This window comes from Typopeltis vanoorti, chromosome 24 (assembly GCF_054136105.1).
Source record: "Typopeltis vanoorti isolate ZY-2024b chromosome 24, IOZ_Tvanoo_1.0, whole genome shotgun sequence".
NCBI classification, from domain to species: domain Eukaryota; kingdom Metazoa; phylum Arthropoda; class Arachnida; order Uropygi; family Thelyphonidae; genus Typopeltis; species Typopeltis vanoorti.
The window spans coordinates 3,682,952-3,695,920 of NC_143572.1; the positions used below are offsets into that span (position 1 = coordinate 3,682,952).

At 36.2% G+C, this 12,969-nt stretch overlaps 1 protein-coding gene across 1 annotated transcript in view; it reads right to left on the reverse strand.

Moving 5' to 3' along the window:
• lama (phospholipase B domain containing lamina ancestor) overlaps positions 1-11,471 on the reverse strand; it is a 131,150-nt gene extending 119,679 nt beyond the window's left edge. The window contains exons 1-2 of the mRNA XM_090414012.1: positions 11,367-11,471; positions 9,416-9,626 (exon numbers count right to left, since the gene is read on the reverse strand). Of these exons, the coding sequence (XP_090270138.1) occupies positions 9,416-9,594 (179 nt within the window). The 5' untranslated portion in view covers positions 9,595-9,626; positions 11,367-11,471. The remainder of the gene's footprint in view (positions 1-9,415; positions 9,627-11,366) is intronic.
• Between the last annotated feature and the right edge of the window lie 1,498 nt (positions 11,472-12,969).

A 12,969-nucleotide genomic window follows, 5' to 3' on the forward strand; every position in this document is an offset into this window, starting at 1 on the left:
GAGTAGATTTGGCATTTATACAGTGCCAGTAGTTGTACAGGTGAGAAATAGTAGTGTCTTCAGCAGAAGATTATACACCTAGTTTTTCAGAGGTTGAAGAAGGTATGACTGAGATGTTATGCCAGAAAAACTAGAGCTTTAAATTAGTATTATAGAAGAGAAATCTTCTATAAAGCCCAAGAAGAGAAATCTCATCTGGTTTGGAGATTTGATTATCAACATCATTAAGGGATATGAAGTGAGATCATTTTAAGGTAATACTCACTTACTGAAGAGTGGTATGGAGATCAGAGTTTAAAACATGCACTGATTATAGAAGATACTGAGGCTTCATATGACTGTACACTACAAAGTTTGGTGAAGAAAAGGAATGAAGTATACTGTCATTAGTAAAGCTATGGAAAGAATTTGAGGTCAGTGAGAAAATCATTTATATACAGAAAGAACAGAGTGAACAAAATCAAAGTTCCAGCATACTATAGCAATGGTGGAAAAATCTGAGGATAGGAAGTCAATTACCATGCAGATTGAAAGAACCAGAGAGAGCTAGTGATTGAACTGCAAAGAATAGAGGGTGTTCTATAAGATGCTAGTGTGATGAACAAGTTTCTCTAACAGATCTAATAATCAAATACCCTGAAAATGTTAAGAATGACAATATGAGTTATCTTCAATCATCCCAAGACTTGTATTCAAAGATGAGTAGTGATGGCTAGGAGTCAAGTCTGCTGCAGGCTGAGAGTAGCAGCTTTTTTTTTTTTTTTGTAAACTTATAGTACAGTCATACTGCCATGGACAGACTAAGAAATGTTTTATTATTAATCTTTTTTTTTAAATGCTATTTTTTTACATAGTCTGGAAACCCTGCTCTAGAAACCAAACAGAACTTTTTCAAGCCATTCAGTCTCCAATAAACAGGGTGGTCTCACACCAAATAATGTGATTATCTTTAGGTGGGAGATGAATTTCAAACATCCATGTCCATGGAGAGGGGGAGGGATATTCAAACCTGCAGTCTGTTAATTGCAAAGTGGATATGCTAACCACTTGGCCAACCAGACTGAGTAGTTAGCATCAAGAGAAATGGATAAATAATGAGACAATGTATGATGATTTTTTTTCCCTCCCCAATGGACTGAATAATATAAGAATATTTTGAAACTGTATGGTAGATGGAAGAGAAATAGAAAAGACTGAAAGATGACGTGTGTTAATTCTAGCCCACATTTTTAGCACAAATAGAGGATATCATCAACTCTAGAAGACTTGTTGATGTCCACACTATTTAGGATTCTTCAGATTTCTTTCTGATAAAAAAAAATAGAAGGCATGGAGCAGCTTGTTCTTGGTATTGCAAAAGGCAGAATTTGGAGGAGAAAATCGATACCAAGTGGTCTGCTCCCAAAGATGCTTTATCTTTGAGTGATGTCACTGTCACACTAGTACCAGAATGAAAGGTGGAAAGCAGAAGTTGAACCCTGACCATGGCAAGGGTCCAGAACACTCAGTGATTTGAACAGGATATACATCTGATATAAAAGGAAAAATTATGAGATTAAAAAGTTACAAATGAATCAAAATTAATATTTTAAATAGTAAATATCATATTCAAAATTAAAATATAAAGATATGCCTCACTTTATAAGATTTATAGACTTTATTACTGTTTTGAGATAATATAAAATTTCAACATCTATGCTGATTTTTGAAATTACATAATTATTTATTATCTTTTTTTTTTGTATTATTATCTTTGTGTGTGTACACACACACACAAAAGACAAACTCACAACATGGTAACTTATAAAATGAAGATTCTTTAAATACTGAAAGAGCAAACCTCCTAGCAGAAGCCAAAAAAACTATATAATCATATCAATTAAGATGAATTTATGGTCTGACACTACCATTAAAACATATTGCTGAAGAACATTAAACATTTTAACTATTTAAGCATGGCTCTGGATTTGATTTGCCATCTTAGTGAAGATGGCAAATCAAATCCAACTAAGAGAATATACAAAGAGAACAAAGCTGATTTGATATGAAGCTTTCAATAAATTTATATGAAAAAGAGAAATTAGCCAAAACACTAAACTAGTAGTATACAAGACAGTGTTCAAATCACTTAACTTTTAGATCTGAGAGTTGGGTTAGAAATAAAATATTTAAGACTAAAGAATGGGCATTCTAAATTAATGGAATGATCAATGGTAGAACCATATTAAAGATATCAGAAAACACCTCGGACAGTATTAATATTCAAGAATGTATAGGCATTGCTAATCAAGATATTATGGTAACTTAATATAAGAATGGGAGATTGAAGACTAACAAAAACAAATCATCATTATTATTCAGGCCTCCATGGAGTAAAAAGACTCATCGCAGGAGGTCCCTCCTAGGAAACACAAAGTCTATTATACCACTCCTTAAACTCAGTGACTGTTCTTGCTCTCACCACTCTATCAGGCAATGCATTCCATGGTTCAACTATCCTCCATGAAAAGATACCACTCCTCACCCTCTTGCTCACAATTCAACCAAGCGAAAGAACTCCCCAGTGTCAATCAATTATGTAACACCTCTCAACAGTTTAAAAGTCTCAATCATATCACCTCTCCTTCTTCTATCCACCAAACTCTGCAGTCTACATTCCCTCAGCCGATCCTCATAAATAACATTGTACAGTCCTGAAACCATCTTTGTTATCCATCTTTGTACCCTTTCCACAGTTAATTTATCCCCTTCAAATCCTGGAGACCAAATCTGAGAATAACAGTCTAAGTGTGGTCTGATCAGGGTCTTATACAACAGAATGATAACTCTTATCTCTGCAGGTCAGCATCCTTCTCATTATTGCAGCAATCCTCTGTGTAACCTTCACCACCTTTGTGATATGTCCCCTGAATTTCAAGTTTCTATCAATCACCAACCCCAGATCTCTTGTCTCCCCTACTTCCTCCAGTATAGCTCCTTCAACAGAGTATGCAGCATCCCATCGATATATCCCAAACCTGAAGACCTTATATTTTGCTGCATTAAACCGACACCCCTTTTGTTAACAAATATTTATACAAATTAATTTAAATTAATTTAAGCAAAAATTTATACAAATGTTTAACAAAACAGAGTCAAAATCTTTCTCAGGAAAGATTCTGAGAAAGCTCAAGGTCTTTCTCCAGTTCTGATCAAATCGGAGACCTAACAAGTAACAGAGCAATTTGGATTGGAAATCGGTAATAAAATATTTTGTGTTAGATTATACAAATAATACAAAACTCTAGACGAGATCAGTTCATTCTTTTTTGGACAGACATTTACCTCTAGCCTTTCTTGGCAAATATCATATCAATAGCATCCCCATTCTAAAAAAAATCTGGCATCCTCTTTCTGCTTAAGAGTATGCCAGATTTTTTTGGTAAAAAGTCAGAGTAGCTGGAATGGTGAAAAGTAACTCTTACTTTTCACCATTCCACTAATAACCTTGTAAAAATTCCAAATCTGTCCAACTTTAGAATATTGTTTACATGTTTAGGATTGTGCACTAAAAATCTCCCAAAAAATTCTTGATGCTACCCAGACGTTAGTTTAGCTTACTAATGATCCTCCCTTTCTCACTGACTCACTTTTATCCACTATCTCTCAGATAATTTGTTTCAGCTTCATGTTTTTTTATACAGATACTTCAATGCTCCACTAAACTGGCATATTCCCTGTGGAAAAATGGGGCCCCTGTTAAAACATGAGTACTATCTTAAGTTAAGTTTAATCCTTTATCCAAGTTTGAGCAAACAAAGTTTGCACCTGAAAGTATCTTCAGGACTGGGGTAAGGTAGTACAACACCAGGCAACTCATTTCAAAGGTGGAGAAAGCTCTCATCACTCCTATCTCAGTATCTACCATAATGTAAAGCACATCTCCTTGCAGATATGTGTAATGCTATGCATTAAGGCAAGGGCTACTACCCATACCAGTTTCGACTTTTATTGAGGTCTATTCAGTGGAAGTCTTTCAGTGATGAGAGCTTTCTCACCTCTGCAACAAGTGGCCCGGTGTTGTACCACCTTACCCCAGTCCTGAGGATACTTTCAGGTACAAACTTTGTTTGCTCACACTTGGATAAAGGATTAAACTAAACTTATTATAGTCTAACCAAGGGCAAAATAAACTCTCAACATGAGTACTATCTGCCTAACATCTTTTTGCAGTCTAATTGCAAACCAGTCAAATTTGTTTTTCTTCTTTCTCTTTCATTTCATCAGCATCCGTTCTCTTGAGCAGCCTTCCTCAGAAAGATTCTCCCCAATAATCACAATCTTCAGCATGTCAAGAAAAAAATCATTAAGTTGTTTTTCAGCTAACTTTTTCCTACACACAGCATTTGTGTGTAGGCAAAATAGGTCTGAAATGCTAGTGTGTGGGATGGATATATAAAAGAATAAATAAAACAAATTACAGTAAATTTAATTTTAAAAATTACTGTAAATGATATTTAATTTTAAAAAAAATTCTTTCATTCTTTATAATTTAACATTAAACAAAATTTTAACAAAACAGTTAAAATGTTATACAATAGTATGAAATTAATGAATTTTATTCTTCCTTAGGGGTGCTTAAGGGTCAAAGCTGTATAACTGAGAGGAGACCTCCACATAGCCTTTAAAGGAATGCGGAGAACCAACCAGGGCTTCTGACCTAATGTCCAATCCTCACCTTCTCGTGGTGCACCCTGTTGGGTATCTACTTGGATACTGAACGAACGAGGATGGGCTCGCAATTTGGGATTTAGCCTACCAAATTGTATTCTTATTGGTTAAACCAAAATAAAAAATGATGGTACAACATGACAAAATTTCATGCCGGCTGGGGCGTCGCCCGGTTAAACAAGGCCCCGTTGTTTTCACCAGGGAACCAGGGTGAACAGCGAAAAGTCAGCTACTGGAACAAATCTGAAAACACACCCCAACTAAACATCACCAGAGTTAAAGATCGGTACTATCAACGTAAGAAGCCTGAATGGCAAAGAAATGGAGCTGAGGAATTAGATAAGTACCAGATCGACATAATAGGGGTGACTGAAACAAAAAAGACCAAAACTGGTGAGATCTTTCTGAGCAATAAATACAAAATGTTATATTCAGGCAATGACAATCAAGGAAAAGAAGGAGTAGCCATAGTATTCAACACAAAATACGAGGCTAATCTTCTTGAATGGCAGTCAGTCTCAAGTAGAGTAATGTGGGCAAATATGAGAATGGGGAACTGGACAATGAGACTTATTTGTGCCTATGGTCCCACAGAAGGTTCTACTAAGGTAGAAGTGGAGGAATTTTTTGAGGCTTTAGAAAAAGCAACTGACACAATGAAAAAGGAAAAACTGGTCCTTGTTGGGGATCTAAATAGCAGAGTAGGAAATGATTGTGAGACATACAAAAATATTTTGGGAAAATTTGGAGAAAAGAGCAAAGCTAATAATAATGGCAAATATCTGTTAGATTTCTGCTCAGGACATGGACTGGTTATTACTAACACCATGTTCCAACATAAAAATGTGCACAAATTCACATGGAGAGAAGAGGCCAGGAATAAGAAAAGCCTCATTGACTATGTTAATGTTGATAGTGATGTTTTCTCCCTGGTGCAGGACACCAGAGTGTACAGAGGATTTGAAATTGGAAGTGATCACTATTTAGTCTTGAGCAGGATAAAATTGAATTTCATATTGAAAAGAATAACATGTAAGAAAGTTTTAAAGCGAATAAAAGTTGAGCAGCTCTCAGATGTGAACTGTAGACTAAAATACAGAAAGATTATTGAAAAGAAAATGAAAGAGTTTGAGAACAGGAATCAAACCTTGGAGATTCAGTAGCAAACTCTGAAGAAAACATTGATTGATTCTGCCAGAGAGGCATGTGGTGAGGTTGTGTGCAAGGATAAAAAAAATCAGAACTCCCTGGTGGACACAGGAAGTTAAAGAAGCAGTGAAGGAAAAGAAGAAAGCATATCAAAAGTTCCTGGCAAATAAGTCAGCTTGTGCTCTTAGAGAATACAGAGACAAATGCAAGAATGCTAAACACTGTGTAAAACTAGCTAAACAAAAATCATGGGAGGACTTTGGCAAGAATATAGAAAATAAATATCAAGAAGGTGGCAAAATATTCTGGAGGTTGTTGAAGAAGCTTAGGAATGGAGGAAAGAGTGCTGTAAAAGGAGTTAGAGATGATAAAGGTGACATGAAAACAGGAGAAAAAGATATCCTTCAAGTATGGAGTAATTACTTTGAAAAACTGCTAAATGAAACAAGCAGTGATGACAGCACAGTGATAAAAAAAACTGACCAGGCATGCAGTCAGGAATACATATCCATACTTGAAGTAGAAAAAGCCATTAAAGGCTTGAAATGTGGAAAGGCAGCAGGAATAGATGATATTCGACCAGAAATGCTGAAGTATGGTGGTATAAAAGTCTTACAGTGGCTGCACTGCAAGTTCTGAAGGCCTGGACAGAGGGACAAATTCCCGATGATTGGAGTAGAAATCTCATAGTACCCATATATAAAAAGGGAAATAAAACTGAATGTGAGAATTACAGAGGTATTTCCCTACTGAGTGTTCCTGGCAAGATCTATGCAAGTATACTTGAGAAACGGTTCAGAAGAATTGTGGAAGAAAAGCTTGGTGAAGAACAAGCTGGATTCAGGCCAAATAGAGGCTGTCAGGATCAGATCTTCACTTCACGACAAATAGTCGAGAAAGCATGGGAATACAACAAAGATCTGTATTTAAGTTTTGTCAATTTGGAAAAGGCATATGACAAGGTGCCAAGAGAGAAGCTATTCAATTTGCTGCAGTTATATGGTGTCAATGGGGCATTATATCAAGCAATACTTAGTCTTTATTTGAGTTGTAAGTCAGCAGTTAGAATTGAAGGAAGTATAGGAAGATGGTTTAATGTTAAATCTGGTGTGAGACAAGGATGTACATTATCCCCTCTGTTATTCATTATCTATATGGATCACATTATGAAAGAAAGTGGTATTAAACCTGATATCAAAATTGGAGATGTTAATGTCAGCTCTTTGCTTTATGCGGATGATGTTATACTTCTACATAAATCCGCTACAAGTCTGCAAGATTCTCTGACTAAATTGAATAGCTGTCGTAATAGATATGGTATGAAGGTCAGCAATAAAAAGACAAAGACAATGAAAATAGGCAGAATCATTGAAAATGTCAACTGTGTTGTGAATGGAGAACCTGTGGAACAAGTAAAACATTTCAGCTACCTAGGCACGATTTTTACTGAAGATGGTGAATTAAATATAGAAATAGACAACAGAATCAGCAAAGCTGGTATGGTGGGGAGTCAATTGAATAAATTCATATGGAATAAGAAAGAAATTAGTCGGAACACTAAATTAGCTGTATACAAGATAGTGTTCAAACCAGTTTTAACTTATGGATCTGAGAGCTGGGTCAGAAGTAAAACACTTGACCAAAGACTAGAGACCGCAGATATGAGAGTCCTGAGAAAGATTAGAGGTGTGAACAGATGGCATCAATGGCAATATCATATTAAAAATGAGGATATTAGGAAAGAACTTGACATTGTCAGCATCCAGGAATGCGTTTGCAGAGCTAATCTCAGGTGGTATGGTCACTTAAATAGAATGGGAGAGGAAAGATTAACAAAACAAGTGTTCTCTGCCAGGTTGGCAGGAAAACGACCCAGAGGAAGACCAAGATATAGGTGGATTGATACGGTACAAAGTGCCTTAGACGATATAAATATAAGATCTGATAATGTTGGAGTCTTGACAAGTAACAGACTGATTTGGAGGAAAATTGTAGATAGGAAGTTAGTAATAATGTAATTTTTTCATGTAGTACTGTCATATCCTGTACACCCCTTGAGGGTACATGGCAGGAATTTGATGATGATGATATTCTTCCTTACTGATCTGAGAAAGTCAATCAACAAACAAAGGAAATCATACAGGTTCAAAATGTTGGTGATAGCAATAAATCTCATGGATGAGATCTACAAATAGATATGAAAAACAACAATAACCAACAGTACTATCAAGTAATAAAATATTTTGCCACATGCAAGATTTATGTTTGGGATAAGCATGTAATTATAATTAAATATAGTATATTTAATACGAATCTGTACATAAATTATGTTGCCAAAAGTGTGTGGGCATATGTTGCTTCATCCGTATGGCACAGATACACATCTGCACTATAATCATAGGCATTAGAGTATGCTTATATATACTGCTTATAAACATTAGCAATGTAGACATTCTTTGCCATCTGGATGAACAGACAAAAAGAACTGAGTCCATTCGAATGTGGTATGATAGTCGGTGCTAACAAGTTTGGTCCAAGAGATTTCTGCTACACTGCACATGTCCTGGTCTACTGTCAATGAGGGTAATGTGAAGTGGAAATGTGATGGAACTGCCAAACTCCTCCCCTGAACTGGTACGCCCAAGAAAATAGCAAATCCGGACCAGCAAACTCTCAAGTGTTGTCATAGTAAACCATCAGTCAGGCTTAGCAACTATTGCAAATGACTTTTGCATGAGCTCTGAAACAGATGCCAGTAACAGAACTATTTGCTGGGAGATGTTTCCTCTTGGGTTTCAATCATACTGTGGCTCACAAGCCCTTGATTAAACCTGCCAATGCCTGGCGTCATCTGGAATGGTGGAATGTAACGGTGCGAACACCATTACTGGACTGCAGATTAATGGAAGAGGGTCCAATGGAGCAATGAATCACAATTTGATAGATGTGTCTAGATATGGTGAACGATACAAGAATGTCTTGTATCGCCCCCATGAAACTTGTAGGGGATAGCATAATGGTCTGGTGCCGTTTATCCTGGTTTTGACTGGGTCCATTGGTTTCTGTGTCTGATCTTGAAATGCTGATGCCTACCATTACACTTTGGACAATCCAGTTCTTTCCATATTGCAGCAACAGTTTGGAATAGGCCCTTTCTTGTATCCACACAATAATGCACCTGCTCACAAAGCAAGGATCCTAGCTCCGTGGTTTGAAGACATGGTGGTGGAAGAACTAAGCTGACCTGAGTAGGTCTGGCATGTGACCAGCCCAAAGCCCAACCCTTTGGGGCTTTGGGCTGGTCACATGCTAGACCTACTCGCCCAACTAACACACATCAGTTGTTTGTCATATTTCAGGAGGAATTGAAATGAATTCCGGTAGTAGTTTACCAGAATTTAGTGGAGAGTCTACCCTGAAAGGAATGGCTGTAATAGCAGCAAAAGGAGGCCCTCCTAATGACAACAATGCTGTAGCAACAGGAAATCCAAACAATTGCTGTCCAGACAGTTTTGGCAACACAGTGTATATATTTAAAAATTAGTATATGGCTTACCCTGTTGTGAATATTGCATCTGTAAAAGTGGCCCATGCCACACAATCCTCAGCCTTATTGCTGTGGACAGAAAACTTCCCAGAAATGGAATCATAGGTAACTGATGCATTATTTGGTGACAATGAGAATACCATAGGTAGAAGTAATATTGACAAAAACCAAGTCCAGATCATCATCATTTTATACCTTTTTTGGGAGGGTGTAGAAGGTTCTAGGAAACAGTTAGCAATTATAAACAAACATTAAAATAACACAAAGTATTATAAACTCCTGCAATTAAATAATTCACGTTTCTATATTGTTCTGAATCACCTTATCTGATATCAATTCATTTCATTATTGAAACTTCAAACTAATAACATTAATTGACAGTTTCAAATATAAATTAAAAAAAAAAAAAAAAACACCACCTGTATTGGTCTCCATCACTTACCTGTGTTTTCAGCAATTTGACTTTGCCAAAATATAGGAAGTATTAATTAAACTACACTGTAATTTCCTTAAAAAACACAGCTATGAATGGTCAATGTATAAGCCTTACCACCAGATCTACCATTTTTATTATTATTATTCTTACGCAACACCTCGAGGGAGGGCACCTACTCTACAACTCTGTCTCCACAACTCAATCCATCAACTGCAACTACACCTATGCCGCCTTCCGCCCATCACCACCACTAGTATTTCCACAGACAATCACAAACATCCATGTTCATGGCAGGATTCGAGCCCGCAGCCTTTTGGCTGGCGAGCGGATACACCAAACTGCTCGGCCAACCAAGCCAGTGTATTTTAGTAATTTCGTAAACTTTTTTTTTTTGTTATTTGTATAATTTCAAAGACTCGAGGAAAAGGTAGCCATGAATGGCCATGAATTAGTACATAAAATAAATAAGTCAATCTCAGCTATGAAAAGTTGGAAACCCTAACACTGTGTGTCATGGGTTAAGATAAGATAAAGGATTCATGTGAATCCTCTCAAAGCTTTAAATTTTTAAATGAAAAATCACACCAAAAGACTAGAATCATATAACATATTAGCCCAAAGCAGAAACTGAGAACCCTGGTGTAGAGACCAAAGAGGTTTTTTTTTTTTTTTCATCCACTACGGACTTCTTCACTAGCATATTAACTTAACAATTTTACTATTAAGAACAGACTACTTAAAATGAATCTGAAGTTATCAGTTTCATGTGAGTTTCAGTTGCATATAACAAACAACGGTAACTTAAAATGAAAACTTTTTTACATTAAATAGACGGAATACATTTAGATAGGCAGAAAAGGGGTGATATAATTGAGACATTCAAATTACTGAAGGATTTTTACAAGATTAATTCAGAGGAAATTTTTCAGAACATGTCTGGTGATGGGAGAACTAAAGGCCATCTATGGAAACTCAGCAAGAGTGTAGTTAGCAAGGATGTTAGAACTAGGTTTTTTACTTGGAGAGTGGCGAATCAGTGTAATAAGCTGCCAGAGTTTGTTTTGGGTGCCATGAATGTAAATGAATTCAAAACAAAGTATGATAGATACTGTGCGAATGTCGAATAGGTTGTTCTTGATATAATGGTTATGGCCTCCCTCGATGAGTCTGAGGGCTCCTTGGAGTTGTCCATAATAATAAATAATAAATAATAACAATAATAAAATAAATTAAATTTTAATTTAATTTTCGAATTCAACTTTTCACTTCATCAAAAAATGGGATCAAAGTTTATTTTCATGTGTAGTGTACACAGAATTAAAAATACAAATAAAAAAAAAGGCTGTCAATCAAAAGGAAACCAAGTCTAACTAATAAGAATAAGGATATTCTGTGTCACCATACATTTAATAACTGACAATCGTTGTAAATTACAAATGAGGGAAGAATTAAAAAATATAAGCTACTAATCGAGTATATTATTTAAAAAAATAATAATAAATAAATATGAATTTACAAACTCACTAGAGGCTCACACAAGAGAGATATTCACTGAACTATTACAAATGCGCCTTGCTCACGAAAAGCAAAGCACATGATCATTATCGGCTCACAAGACTCGTCTTTTATTTATAAACTAACTTGTCAATCACATGAGAATTCCCCGAAGAGCGATAAGTTTAATTGTGCTGCCATCTATGTTCTAATACAGAAATTACGTTTTAAATTACCTATATCAATCGATTCAAAACATTTTCGGTGTACAGTAATAATAACAATAAAAATAATAATCAATGCTTGGCATTTCATGGAAAATTATATGCAACCATAAAAATTAGAATTCTTCCAAAAATTTTAGCTTACAGAAGTTTTTTTTGTCAACTTCATCAACCGCCGATATATCACTGCCGTTATAGTTTTGTAAATTTATAATAATTATAATAAGCTAACGCTAATTATTATCTATCACAAATCATAGGCAACCGATGAAGAGTAGTTGCTTCCCAATTACAATAAATTCAGGTTTTTCGTCCCGTAAACTCAAGAAAATCGACCGTAGAACCCAAATTATTTCAGACAGTAACATATCCTGTTACGGTTAGGTACCAAGAGATGGCAGCACTTGTTTGCCCGTTTCTTCATTGGTGTGCTGGCCCATGTCTATCACAATTAGCGATAGACATGGGCCAGCTATCTCTGATTGACAACTGGTGGAGATTGAACTGCCCACTCAGTCTTCAAAGGCTAGATGAGACCTCAATAAAGGTCGAAACCGGAGACTTTTAAACTGTTGAGAGGTGGTTACAGGGTTGACACTGGGGAGTTCTTTCGCTTGGTGGAACAGTGAGAAGAAGTGACGACGAGGGGGCCATTCCTGGAAGTTACGAAAGGAAGCTGTGAGGAATGGTTTCTTTGCATGGAGAGTGGTTGAATCGTGGAATGCATTGCCTGATAGAGTGGTGAGAGCAAGAACGGTCAATGAGTTCAAGGAGTGGTATGATAGACTTTGTGTTTCCTTGGAAGGACCTCCGGCGATGAGTCTTTTGACTCTATGGAAGCCTGAATAATGATGATGATGATAATAATAATAATAATAATATAATATGCCACTGGAAATCTCATCGCACCAAAGTGCATAACTTCACACTTACTAACATTAAACTGATAGCCAGTTTCATTTATCCAAATTTCCAGCTTATTCGAATCATTTTTAAGTGCTGAATATCAGTGGCATCCCTGATTGCTCTGCCTATCTTCGCATCATTGGCAAACAATTGCACATTTAATGTTAGACCCATCCTGATGTCATTAATATACAGATAAAACAATAGTGGTCCAAGAACTGAACCCTGAATTACACCACTGGTCACCTTAAATCAGCAGATTCACACCCACAGTGGTACAAAGTGGGGGTATATCACTGTATACCACTTTTTCATATTTGTCTGTCAACCCTCCCCTGATCCAAGTCAAGAATTTAATTCCAATATCATATTCTGCAGTTTATGCAACAGCCTTTTGTGTAGTATCCTATCAAACGCCTTAGAAAAATCCAACATTATCATAGCATGTCCATTCCTTTTATCCAACTTGGCCGTATCATTGTTATAAATTATCAAGTTATACA